General features: G+C 49.8%; 1 protein-coding gene across 1 annotated transcript in view; it reads right to left on the reverse strand.

The window, feature by feature from the left end:
- Positions 1-12918, reverse strand: part of cut (homeobox protein, cut) — a 107695-nt gene extending 94777 nt beyond the window's left edge. Inside the window, 2 exon segments of the mRNA XM_086911082.1 lie at positions 7433-8315; positions 12410-12918. Coding sequence (XP_086767208.1) covers positions 7433-7540 — 108 coding nt within the window. The 5' untranslated portion in view covers positions 7541-8315; positions 12410-12918.
- Positions 12919-13535: the final 617 nt, after the last annotated feature.

The raw sequence follows: 13535 nt of genomic DNA on the forward strand, positions 1-13535 counted from the left end.
CCATTTTCCTTTTAACTTTTAAATTAACCGATACCAACTATCTTCAAATTCTAATTTCAACTTCAATTTTCAAAGCTTCAAATTCAATTTTAATTGTCTCCCTCATCCAAATTCTCCAAGATCAAGAAATCGAGAATCGCGTTCGAACCGAACGTCTTAACCGATTTCAGATTGATATCAACTTTCCCAAAAACTTTCCTCGAATTCTAATTCAACGCCCCTCTTTCTTATCCAAACTTTCCAGATCGAGAAATCGAGGATCGTCTTCGATCGTAGAAACGGTCTTATTCCATCCTCTTCTCAAAATTTTTAACTCGAATTCCTTTCCTACATTTCTACAAGTCACGTGACGATAATTTGGATTTTAACCGATTTGAGATTGACACCAACTTTTCCAAAAAAAAAAAACCTTTTTCTTCAAATTCAATTCAGTCCCTTTTCCAAACTCTCGAGATCAAAAAAATCGAGAAATCGTGTTCGAAATCGGCGAGGAAGAAACCGATCGGGGGGAGAGAGAATCGCGGCGCGCTCTCTCCCCTAATTCCCCTCGAATCGAAGTTTATTTAGCCCGGGGTTTACGGCTCACTCCACGGATTCACTTAAGCTCTCGCGCATCGCCGCAGGAATCGCAGCGATGTCGTCCCATGCGATTCGGAATTTTGGAACCGTTCCAAGCGACCTTTGAATAGTCGCCGAACGCGCGCCACGGGGAAAGGAGGAGGAGGAGGAGAGGAGAGGAGAGGCGAGGCGGAGGAGAGGCGGAGGAGGAGAGGAGCGGCTCGCGGAAAAATTTACGACGACAATAAACTTCGTCCACCGTGTGCGGGGAACAGGATTATATAAAAAAAAAAGAAAAAGAGGAGGAATCGAAGAGAGAAGAAGAAGAAGAAGAAGAAGAAGAAGAAGAGGTCGATCCCTCGATTAAATTCACACTTTCGATCGAATCGAAGAGTTTCGATCGCAATTTGTCTCCTCCTATTTATTACTTAAATCCTTCGAGTTTTCGCCGTTCTCGGCCGTGTTAACAACAGCTGGTGAAATTTTTCTTTTCCTTTTCTTTTTCGTTCGGATCAGCGATTTCGAACAGGACGAAACATGGCGAAACAAGACACGTTATATTCGTTACATCCGATGGAGAGATCCTCTCGGACGGAACCATGAGGGAAAAAAAAAAAAAAAAAAAATGTCAATTTTTCCCCGGGGGACATTGAAGATGATAGACATTGAAATGGAAGTCGAAACGTCAAAAAAAAAAAAAAAGAAAAAAGAGAATAAAGCTAAAAAAAAAAAAAAAAAAAAAATGGAAAACAATCCATCCGCCGCTCGATTTTCGATTCCTCGTTTCACCGAATGCCGGGCCTTCACAATAGCGGCCTTCCTACCCCCTTCCCCCCTCCGCGCGACGAGGGCGGAGGAGAGACAGAGCGAGAGAGAGAGAGAGAGAGAGAGAGAGAGCTCTAAATATTTCGGAACGCGGCGGGGTTTGCGTTGCACGCGTGGCCGGCGCATCTGTTGCACGCACACGCGTGCCAATTTGCGATTCCTGGCGTAGGAATTAGCGACACGTAGCCGAGTGACCCTCTCGAGCCTTCCACCCTATCCATGGGGGTGTTGAAGGGGTCGGGATAATTAACTCGGTCGGCGCGACGCGAAATTCGAAACTTCCGCCGGATTCTTGAAAAAAAAAAAGAGGAGAAGGAAAACAGGTGAAAAGCTGTGGCTTCACAATCGTGAACAGCTACAATCGTGTTCACCCTAGCGCACTTTTTAAACACTTGGCTTCGTTTTTTCCTTTTCCGATCGAATTTCTGTATATTATTCGTGATTTTTAAATTTTAAATATATGCGACGATGGTTAAATACGAATAGAATTTTGAAAGGATGTTTATTACGAACGAGACTGATAAACCGGCCAATTTGAATATAAATATGTATGTATGTATATATATATATGTATATATATATATTTATACATTTGCAATGATAAATTTATTCGTACGAAAAAAAATTTAGTACGGAGAGAGTAATGGTCCTCTGACCCCGAAAAAATTTTCGGAGAGTTTGGAAATTTAAATATGTAAAATTTTTCGTGGAAAGAACGTTGAAAAAAAGAAGAAGAAGAAGAAGAAAAAAAGCGAGTCGGCAACCTGGAAAACGTAACCGGATCCATAATAAGCAATCTGAACAAGAGATCTCGTCGAGGGGAGTGCATTAATCGGGAAATAAAAATATATATCTGGATGCTTGCGCTGTGAAATTGGTCAGAGGCGATCGTTAACCGTTTTGGAGAGGCGTCGCATTCACAAGAGATACGTGGAATTTCCCTGAGTGAAATTTTCGAAAATATAACTGTAAATATATCGATGAAACGGGGGGGATATACGAGCGAGATACGATAAATTAACGGGGACGTCCACCTTTGAATCCGTTTCGACACGCGTGCGCTTTTTCCGAAATTTCTCCCACACACGTTTCGAAAAAGAGGTACAACGTATGATCCCGCTTCACGGAAACTCCGTGTCCAAGGTTTCCACGGAGAATCTTCTCGTTTTCCCATCGAGCGCACAATTTCCGAGAAACGCTCATTAAGGCTCGCACGAGACTCGCATTTCGCGATGCGTGTATCCCGATATTTTTAGAGTGTGGGTGAATCACTGTTTGGCGGGAGAGTTGTACGGCCCCGGCAGTTAAACCGCCGATTTCAGAAATAACGGCCACGGAAATTAATAACCCGCCTCGTTGTCCACCGCGAAACGTCGAGTTTTCCTCGTCCGGACGAGAATGCGCCGTTTTTGCTCGAAGTACCAAAAAAAAAATAGATACTTACTTACCGAAACAGCGCGTAATAACGTGTTCGTTACGTTCGTATAAAAATTATCCGCCAAAAGTCAGAATCTTTTATATCACGATCTCCACAATTACCATAATCGGTATAATAGACTCTCTCGTAACCCCGCTTAAGCCGTAGAAAAATACCGGCACTCAACAACGCTTTGCCGAGCGTATATAGCATTCAAAGCGCATTAACGTGAATCATGACAATAATTTGTACGAATGACACGGTAAGTAAAAGGTAAGGAGGAATAGAGAGAGAGAGAGAGAGAGAAAAGAAGACACGATATAAATTACAAAAAACACCTGTCACATAACCCCTAACGCACGACGATCAGCCCCTACAAAACCACCCCCGTTGTTCTTCCCCCCTCGTGTGTGTACACGACACGGTTGGTAGTGGTGGCGGTGGTGCGATGGTGTTGGGACACTCGTCGCGCCGTTTCGGTAACGCGCCGTCGTTTTAATAAGGCGACGGGGCACGAATGGCAAATATACACGCGGCACGGTGTGCACCTGCGCTCGACTCTAGTCACCACCTCTATGCGCTCGTGTCGCCTGCCGCCAGCTCGTAAAACCCCGGAGGTCTAGACCAGCCCTGGACTAGACCAACGAGACGACGACGACGCATCCGAAATAAACCCTCTATATTCTATTTCGAGGCCGACACGCCGCGCGATACACAGTTCCTCGTGTCAGTGGGATACGGCCCGTTTCCACGGCTCGCCACCGATTACCCTTCTCGAGAAACCTACTTTCCTCCTTCCTCGTTTTTCCAATCCTTCCCTTGTTCTCTTTCCCTCGAGCAACCCGTCGCAACGACCGACGGTTGCGAACGTTGTGTGACGTTGTGATTCTCGAAACAAAAGGGACGACGATCCCGACGAGGAAAGGAATAAAGGAGAGAGAGAGAGAGAGAGAGAGAGGAGGGGAAAAATCGGGGGAGGGAAGGCGCGTTGGCATCTCGTCGGTTGCGTTTGGCATCCGAGTCGTCCCGCGCCTCGGTTGCTCTTCTCACCGGCATCGGAGAGCACGCGTGACTCACGTCTCCGCGTGCGTCGCGTCGTCTCCGCGTCTCGGCAAGTGTCGCCGCCGCACGGGGATCTCGGGAACCGCGTCAAGGATCCCCCCACCACCTGGTCGGTATCGGGCCGCTCGGGTGGGGACGGCCGTAGGGGCGGGGGGCCGTGGGGAGGGGGGAGAGAGAGGCTGGTGGCGGTGAAACGGAGCGATGGCAAAACTTTTGTCCATTCACGGTCGACACGCTCCTAATTGGGAGTACGCTTCGTGGTCTCGTTCCACGCGCACGGCCGCTCCGGCCGTGGAAAACACGGGCGGACGCGCGTCTCAACTGCTCGCCTCCGACGACAGAAATTTTCTGCCGCTCGTCAAAAACAGTAGGGGAGACGGCCCTACGACGTCCCTTTCGCGCGCGGACAACCGAATAATTGGCGGCGACCGATTTTTCCAACGGCCCCCAGCCTGAATCACTCGAACGACTCGACTTCGGCGTAAAGTCGACGGGCTGGGAGGGGAGGGGAGGGGAGAAGGAGAAGGAGGGAGGAGGGGAAAGGATCGTTGGTTAAAAATCGGGAAACGTCGTCCGGCGTGACCTCGCTTTTGGCTGCCCGCGTAAATCAATCCTCGCGAGACGGAGACATTATTTTTGCCTGACTGACGGACGAGACGTGGAATTTCTTAAAACGAGAACGCTCAACGCCCGTCGATTCCGGGATCGGCCGTCGATAGATTCTGGAGACGAGTTTTTCGAAAATTCCGATTAATTACGAAAAAAAAAAAAAGAAAAGAAAAATTCTCTTCGATATATATATATATATATATATACACACGGTGTGGTAAAAAGACCACACGTTGCCCCTCACCGTTCCCCTCCGCGTCATAAAACCATGTATCTGTCATCGGAGCGAACCTGTCAGCGTTCCAAGAAACCGAAACCGTTGCCTGACTCATTCGTCGACTCGATTCGACAAAAGGATCGGGCCTCCTCGAGTCGAGAATCCGATCCCTGGACGAATAGTAGAAGACTCGATTCGACCGATTGCATTATCGTGGGGAAAATTCGACGGCCGTTTTCACTTTCCTCCGAAACGTGTCAGCGGGTTATACAGCGCTTCATCGATCCTCCTCCTCCACCTGCGCCACCGACCTTTCCGCAATTCGCGATTACGTCCGAGCGAATTAAGCCGGGAAAGGGGACGTGACGACAATTCTTTGCCAATATATATAATCGTTTCACGAATTCGCGGATAAACGGGCTTTCCCTGTCGCCTCCAAGGATTCCAACGTCTCGACTACGGCCTAATCAATACGCATAATTATGAAACTACGCGGCATCGATAGCAGCCCCGACCCGGTTACCCCGTGATCTTGTACCCCGTGAGTATTTTATTCTATTAAGGAGGATAAAAGAGAAGAAGAGGGGAGGAGTTAAATCGTTAATCTTAATCTCCTTTTTTTTTTTTTACCCCCTTGATTTCTCGATTTTTTCTTTTTTTTTTTTTTTCGACGAGGATCATTTCGTTTCACGCGTAGAGTAATCCGGATTGTTGCCGATGATGAGCGATGCGGTTTGCACGATTCGTTGTCGATTCGAGCGATTATTAAAGTAGCGAAATTGCGTAATTGTTGTTCACTTTGTTATTAATCGTATATACACTATGTGTGTATACACGCGTACGTTTTGTTGGAAATATTAATCGTTATTGCACAGGATTGTGCCCCCCCCCTCCCCCCCCGAACGATGTTTGATAAATGTTTGTTATCAAAATTTACTCAACTTTGTAATTTAATTATAGAGGCAAGTTGTGTGTACGCGTTATTGTGTATAACAATTGTAAAAGTTGAAAAAAATAATTGAACGTACGCGGCAATTTATCAATTATTACGTTGTTATCGAAGATGCTCGGATCGGAAATCTCAACAGTGTGGAAAAAAAAAAAAGGTTCGAGGTTATTTAATCGTAAAGAAGAAGAAGAAGAAAAAGGAGAAGAAGAGGGAGAAGAAGAAGAAGAAGAAGAAGAAAAAAAATCAAGCGTCAGGAAATATCGCACGAGATGTGCAGAGCTGTCAATTTTCGATCACGTCTCTCCTCGCTGACTCGAGGCACGAGCAAGATAAATAAATAATAACCGTATTTCTGCCCAGTCCGCGCGGAACAAAAGAAATTAATCGCGAAACAAGTTTTGCGTGGCGACACTTCGAAAGAAGTTGACCGATAAAAAAACGTACGCGTAACACAACCGTCCAAGACCACCGGTGTTAGAAAATTTGTTGCAATTACGCTTCCGTTTCGTTTCGTAGATAACATTCCTGAAAATACCTGTCAAAGATATGCGAAATTGGAAACGACTTGTAAAAACTTCTCCCCCTTATTTACGATATACTTTGTTTACAAGTTACCGGCTCTCTTTCGAACGCACGCATCACTCCTCTCACATCCTTTTCTCGTAAAATTTTGTCTATCAAACGACGATCTTCCATCATCGATAATCAATTTTTCGAGATCGATCTCTCTTTTTAAAATTCGACAGGACGTCGAAGAAAAAAAGATTATTCGAACGTTCCTAACATTTTATCACTTTACGGAAAATAATTTAACGTGTCCGGCACGTAACGTATTCTCTCTATCCTGGAAAAACCGAACCGAAATCTTTCCGTCCATCCATTGGAGAAACGAAAATTGGAAATTTCACGCGAGAAAAGAAAACGACACTTTTCGATTCGATCCCTATTGCGTACGAGCACACGTGGATTCGTGGAGAATCCTGCACAAAGAAAATCAGGTTGTCAACCACTGTATGTGGGCCACTTTGCCGCAAGTCGGTCAAGCTATCCCCTAAATCGCCCAACTATCCTCCGAACAGCAAGTGTCGGGGAAACTTCGCCACCCTCGCACCCTCGTTGAAACTCGGGCTCGGCCAAGTGGCCTCGGCAACCTGACCAGCAATTACCGGTCGAAAGACTCGCGAGACGTGATTCGATTGACCGAGAGAAGAGGAGGAAAGGGACAAATCGTCACCAGATTTTCAAATTTTCACGACACGATCTCTCTTTCTCTCTCTCTCTCTTCTCCTTCTCTCTCTCTCTTCGCGTTTCGAATTCGCGCGTCGGCACGGTCGAAAAGGAAAATTTGACCAATAATTCGATTTAATTGTAAGAAGTAAATCGTACGTACACCTTTTCACGTTCCACGTCTACAAATACGAAAAATCGAATTGATCGGAAGAAGATCGTACACTTGGGTCCCGAGTCACTTGGTCACACGGGAGGAAGGGTTGTATGTACGCGCTCCACCGGGCCCGGAAGCTACAAGTGTCCGCGGGGTGTAGCCGCGGGGACTGTGTCGTTTTCCCTCGGGTGAGCGAGAATCGGGCCGAGGGTGCAGAGGGTCGCGATTATCCGTTTCCCGACACTGGGAAGGGTGCACACGCGTGTAAAGAGAGAGCGAGAGAGAGAGAGAGAGAGAGAGAGAGAGAGAGAGAGAAAGAAGAGAGAGAAGAGAGAGAAAGAGAGAGGGGGCGAAGGGAGGACACACACGCGATGATACGACGCACATCGTTATCTGGCACTTATTACTTACCTGTTGCCAGAACTGGGCGAGCAGGTATATACGCTCCTTCTTGAACAGCCAGTCCATGGATTGCATGGCCTGAATGTCCAGCGAGTTGGCCTCCGCAGAGGCCTGCATGCTGGCCAGTGCCGGCGTGTTCAGGCTCGCTAGAACGGGCTGTTGGAGCACGGACGCGTTGCTGCTGGCTAGCAGATTCGCGTGGTACACGGACGGTGCATCCTCCGAACCGGCAGTAGCCAGTAGTTGGGCCCCTATCGGCGCTGATGGCCCCTGGAGGCCCAGTGACGAAGCCACTTTGACGGCTTCGAGCTTCTCCGCCGAGGCCGAAACTGTTCCCCTTGGTTTGCCGGCGCCGCCGACGCCTCCTGGGGCGCACGCCTCGGCCGGCGGGCCCGTCGCTACCGTCTCTCCCTGTTCCTTAGTCCCGGACACTGTCCCGGAACACACTCGACCCGTCGTCGCACCACACACTGGCCCCACGGTCACACGAAATCGCACAATGTCTTTCCCGAGTTCACCAAAGTCATCGACGCGCTTGTCGCCGCCTTCCTGGTCTCCCTCGCCTCGGGAGGGATACCACCGGATATCTTCGAATCTCTCCTGGCTCTTTCTTTTTTTTTCAAGCCGGACGTCAGGCTGCCCGCTGCTGATGCTGCTGCTCTCTCTGCGCTTCTTCTCCCGGCGGCATCACACCCACACTCGCGCGGAAAAACCCGACGAACATGCACTGCACGCGGTCACACTTCACTGGCTCCGCTCGTTTTTTTTTTTTTCCCTCGCCTCGCCTCGCCTCGTCCCGTGCCGTCCCGTCTCGTCTCGACTCGTCTCGGCTGACCTCAGGAAGAGAGAGTACGAGACCCGTCCTAGCAGGCTCCTAACCTGAAACTAAGAGCTACCGAACGACCGATGCGATGTCTGGAGGAGGTGCACGCCCGGTGGAGGGGGTCGGGCGGAGCCGGGGCGGCGTGGTGGGGGCCGGCCGGCCCACCGGCCGGCCAATCACGCGCCGCCCGCTCCCCCCACCACCCTCCCCGGCTCACACGTTCAGAGGAGAGCGTCGCCTCGGTGGGGATAAGCTGCGCGAAGGAGGGAGACGCCGCGGAAAGGACCGGAGGCTGGCTAGGTGGTCCCTACCAGAGCGGATCTCGTATTTTCAGCTCCCCGACCGCCCTTTTCTCCAACCCCTGCCGATCCTCGCTTCCCTTCTTTTTCTTCTTTCCTCTTTTTCTCCCGGTGTCTCTTTCTCCCTCTCCCTCTACTCCTCTTTGTATCTGTGTTTCTTATTTTCCAGCCACCCTCCACCCTCCAACCCCCTCGTCTCCGTCCTCCCGCCTCTCTCTCTCCCCCCTCTCTTCACTCTCCCTCTTCCTTTCTCTCTCGTCCCGCAGACAGTAACCCTTCGATTGCTCGTTGGTGACCGAGCGTTACCTTTGTCGCGAGCGCCGTTACGATTTTCGTACGACGTTCTCGAACGTGGAGAAAGGAGGAGGGAGGTGGATAGGGAGGGAGGGAGGGAAGCGTGTGTGGATCGAGTTTCCACAAAGGGGGGTTCCACAAGGGGCGTCCAGCTTGACCCCTCTCGCCACCGAGAGAAACGGCGCCCTCCTTTTCTCTCACTCTCTCTCTCTCTCTCTCTCTCTCTCTCTTTCTTTCTTTCTCTCCTCGACCCCCTTCGCCGCCAAATCGACGAAAATGTCGCTTTCTTCGTTCTCTTCGCTCTCAGAGACGTTTATTTATCATCGTATCCTCCTTCGAACTTCGATACTCTTCCTCGTTACAGAGAAGTAACGAACTTTCTTCTCACGACATCGTCATTCAACTATTTAACGGCGAAAGGAATCGAAACGAATTCGTGCTTGCGTTCCCCCTCGCGTTTCTTCCTCGGAATTCGACGGCAATTTTGTACGCGACGAGTACGCGACAGCCCAGCCTCGCAATTCAGGAGATTTTTCAGGAGGAAAAAAAAAAAAGAGGAAGAATCGTTTCAGAAGCGACTACTTGTTCTCCTCGCCCCCTCCCTCCCCTCTTCCTCTTCCCCCCCCAAGTTTCAGTAGAACAAGAATTTATTCCAACTTCTTACGTGCGGTTTATACGAAGTTTCCCAACCTGATAGTTTCTCGGTGACTTTTGCTTACTACGACGGAATTCGTGGTTTTCGGGAATCTCGACGACGCGCGCGCCAGCAACTTTGATTACACGGTGTCCTCTTCTGCGTCGCTTTATCATTCTAATTCGATCATTTCCTTTTCGTTTATGGGATTAAAAAGATCGCGAGAAAAGGTGATTCTCTCTCTCTCTCTCTCGCGAACGAACGAACGAAAGAGGAAACTTATGTTTACAAGTATCCTCGAGAATTCTCGAACTTAATCCTATATCCACTCGCGTCCATCGTGCGTGTTCACGAAACTTCACGCGCGAGCGAATCTTTCAACTCGATTGAATCGGCGTGAATCAACGATGGTTAAGGATGGAAGGAAAAATCGAAGTAGACGTTGTCGAAGCGAAAGACGCATCGCTTCCGGCGAACGCGTTAATCCGCGTTTACCGTGTTAAGCACACTTCGTGACAGTCGAGTTAACCGGCGCCGGTTTCCTCGGATAATGCAACTTTAATTTCCGCGGCGTTCGCTCGCCGGTTACACGAGTTAATCATCGTTGGTGGATGATAGTCGCTGTTGACGCGGAAACGAAAACAACTGGTAACTCGATTCGTGCCACCAACACCTCGTACTTGTTGCTGTTGCCTTCTCACCATCGATTCCCCCTTGATGCGGGATCATCGATTTCTCTTCTCCACGCCTCGTGCTTTTTTTCCTTCTTTTTTTTTTTTTTTTTTTTTAGAATAGAAACACGGTCGAGTTTCGTTGCTAATCAAACGCATTCGACGAACAATCGTACGAAACGAAATCGTATAAATCGTACAAAGATCGATCCTCGTTCGTTCCTCGAATATTCTTTCGAATCCATCGAACAGTACGAAGACACACGCAAAATGGACGAGGATTTATCTTCTTCGTAACTGACGAGGGCTGGGAAAGCGTCGAGAAACTTCTCGAAACGAAATTTGCTCGTTTCACATTTTCCTCCTGGGCCTGGAATCGAGCTCGGTTCTCGAGTCGAGTCAGGAAAAGAGAGAACGCGTCGCGAAAATTCGTCGCAGTCGCCCACGAAAATACCGTGTCACCGCGTGCTTCACGATCACCCGATATAACGCGGGGATTAGTTTGTCAACGCGGGCCGGCGCGCGCGTACACGGCGTGCATCGCCATCGCGCTTCTTCCTCCTCCTCCTCCTCCTCCTCTTCTTCTTCTTAAGCCTCGTTCGCCCATCTCGTTCCGTTTCTGGCCGCGATGGAAATCGAACCGATAAAGAGAGAAACAGTTGAAAACAGCCCCTTAAGAAGAATCTGCTTCTCCTTCTTCTCCTTCTTCTTCGAGCTTGGGTAAAATTAAACTCACTACCACGTTTCGATTCGATCGAGCTTCGACGCTATGTATACACGTACATTCGTCTTTTTCCACAAGAAAAACGCACTGTTCCGTATAACTGTCCTCACGTCACACTGCGCGGGAACGAGTATCGTTGCACATTGTCGACGATCGTTGCCAATCGAGATCGAGACTCGAGGAAAATTCAAATGCGAGCGAGGAAGGGGGATGGAGAAGGATGGAAGGATGGTTGTACCCCGTGTTGTCGGTCCGTGTTCGATGAGGGGCCTCGATGAGCGGCGTGGAATTTCGCTGGTCGCAGCAACGGGACTCACTTTCTTCGCGCGGTCGCACGCTACTCAATATACTCTGGTCGACGATAAACGGCAGCCCCCGCGGCCCCCTCGCGTCGCGACCCCCGTTCGGCAAGCAACGCGACGCTGTTCGAGGGCGATTGTAACAATATCTTCCGGCGAGCGAAGGATGCGCTCCTCTAAGTTCAAGAGCCGCGCTCAGGGACATCGCTCACGGATATTCCTCTTCTTCTTTTTCTCTCTCGCTCTCTTCGGATAAGAATCCGATCGGATTTTCCCACCCCTTTTTTTCCCTTTCTCGCTCGAGATCGACTCGCCAAACTTTTTTCACCAGCGATTTCCAAGCAATTTTTTTTCCAATACGAGCAACGGATTCCTGAATCGTTTTTTCCGGAAACCGAGAGAGAGAGAGAGAGAGAGAGGAGACTTCTTTCGATGCCTGCTCTACCACCGTCGATCCGAATTTCCCAAAAAATTTTCCACTCGTCGAGAAAAACCTTTCTATTATATATTTTCGAAAAGGGGAGAGACGATTACCACGAAGTGGTTACGTTTTGCTCTCGTTGAAGAAGAAGAAGAAGAAGAGAAGGACAGAGCGTGTTTTCACGCTGCTTCTCAGGATTTCAATCAACTCTCTCTCTCTCTCTTTCTCCCTCTCAGTTGGGCCTAGATTCGAGCTAGTCAGCCAGTCACCGCTATCACTTCGGTTCTCGGGTTCTCGCGTTTTTCTCTCTCGCGGCCGGCCCACGGAGAGTTGGTTGACCGGTCGAGATAGAGAGTCGACCGGGCGACGATCAGGAATCCGTCCAATGGTCACGTTCGAGCCGGTCGCGTTTCGGCTTTCAGATAATCCGAAGAGGCAGGGCTGCACGTGCGTGCGCGTCAAGAGATACCACCGCGGTACAGGATCGCGATCAAAGGGCTGCCAACGAACGCGCTTTTACTTCTCCACCACTCGACGACAACCACAACAACCACCACCACCACCACCACCACCACCGTCATCACCACCATCGTCACCACGAACACGACCACCGTCACCAGCGATCACCACAAACGAATCCTTCTTTCTTTCCCTCTCCCCCCTTATTCGTCCTCCTTTTCGTTCGATCGAGAGAAAAGAAATTCGCCGATACCCGAATCGAGAGGGGGACACACGTCACAAAAAAAAAAAAAAAAAAAAAAGAAAAGAAGAAGAAAAGAGGAAAAGAAAAATATACATATACATTAGGCACAAACAATCACCTGCTCACTACTCCTGTTCCAAGCCTTCCTCCTGTTTCTCTTCCTCTTCCTCTCGAAGAAACTCGCGAAGGACGGGTCGCGCGCGAAGAATAAAGGGAAGAAGAAAGAACGAGAGAACGGAAGAAAGGGAAGCTCGTTGCACGCGCGAGGAGATACGTGTGCGAGTACGTGTACGAGGCGCGGCGGACGTAGATCCTGCTGGGCCTGTGTTCTGCCCGAGACTAACTCGAACGCTCGCCTCCTGCAGCCCTCGCAGTCATCCCTCCAGCCACGCACTTTTCCACCCCGGCGAAACTATTGTCCACGCCGGCCCGAGCGGCTCTCTCGTGGCCCGATCCTCTCTCTCTCCCTCTCCCCTCCCCTCAACTCGAAACGTCGTCGCGCGTTCGACGTTGCCGCGGCGGGGGGAACGATACTTTTTTCACGCGGTGGAACGATGGGACGAGCGATGGCTCGATGGAAACGCGGCGGCGGCGTCCCATCGCGGCGCGCGAAACCGAGCGTCTCTCCGTAGAGCGGCGCGAGGTTGGACAAAAGTTGGGCCGCGCGGCGCCAAGGGACGCCCGCCGCGCAGCCTGTACGGTGGCGCCGCGCCCCGGCCGCGCTCCGAAAACCGCCGCAACGGGCGCAAAGGGTGGCCACCCCACCCCCCCGCCAACCGCCACGAGGGCCACGACGCGCCGCGTATATATCAGCCGCGTATCGGAAGTATCGGTGACTTCAACGGCCTGATCGGAAAGAAGGGTTGCCCCGCCTCGTCGTCGTGCAGAACTCTCTCTCTCTCTCTCTCTCCAATACTTCTATATATATATTATATATGTACATATATATATATATATATATATATATATATATATATATATATTATCTTCGTTGCTCGGTTTTAATACATTAACACGGGAAAGATAGTTCGAGGGAGAGAAATTGTTGATAACTCGTCGATACTTTTTTTCGTGCGACGAGAGAGGATCAAAGGATCGTGTTCGAAACGAGTTTCGAAACGAATCTTCTCTTCGAGAACGGATGATAGTGATGATAGTTTAACGAGTGAGAGAGAGAGAGAGAGAGAGAGGGAGGAAGGGAATGCAGGGGGCTGAAAACGAGTTCACGAGGGTGGCGGGCGGAG

Source organism: Apis florea, unplaced genomic scaffold (assembly GCF_048593485.1).
Source record: "Apis florea isolate Af1SG1 unplaced genomic scaffold, ASM4859348v1 contig_3203_pilon, whole genome shotgun sequence".
Classification (NCBI taxonomy): domain Eukaryota; kingdom Metazoa; phylum Arthropoda; class Insecta; order Hymenoptera; family Apidae; genus Apis; species Apis florea.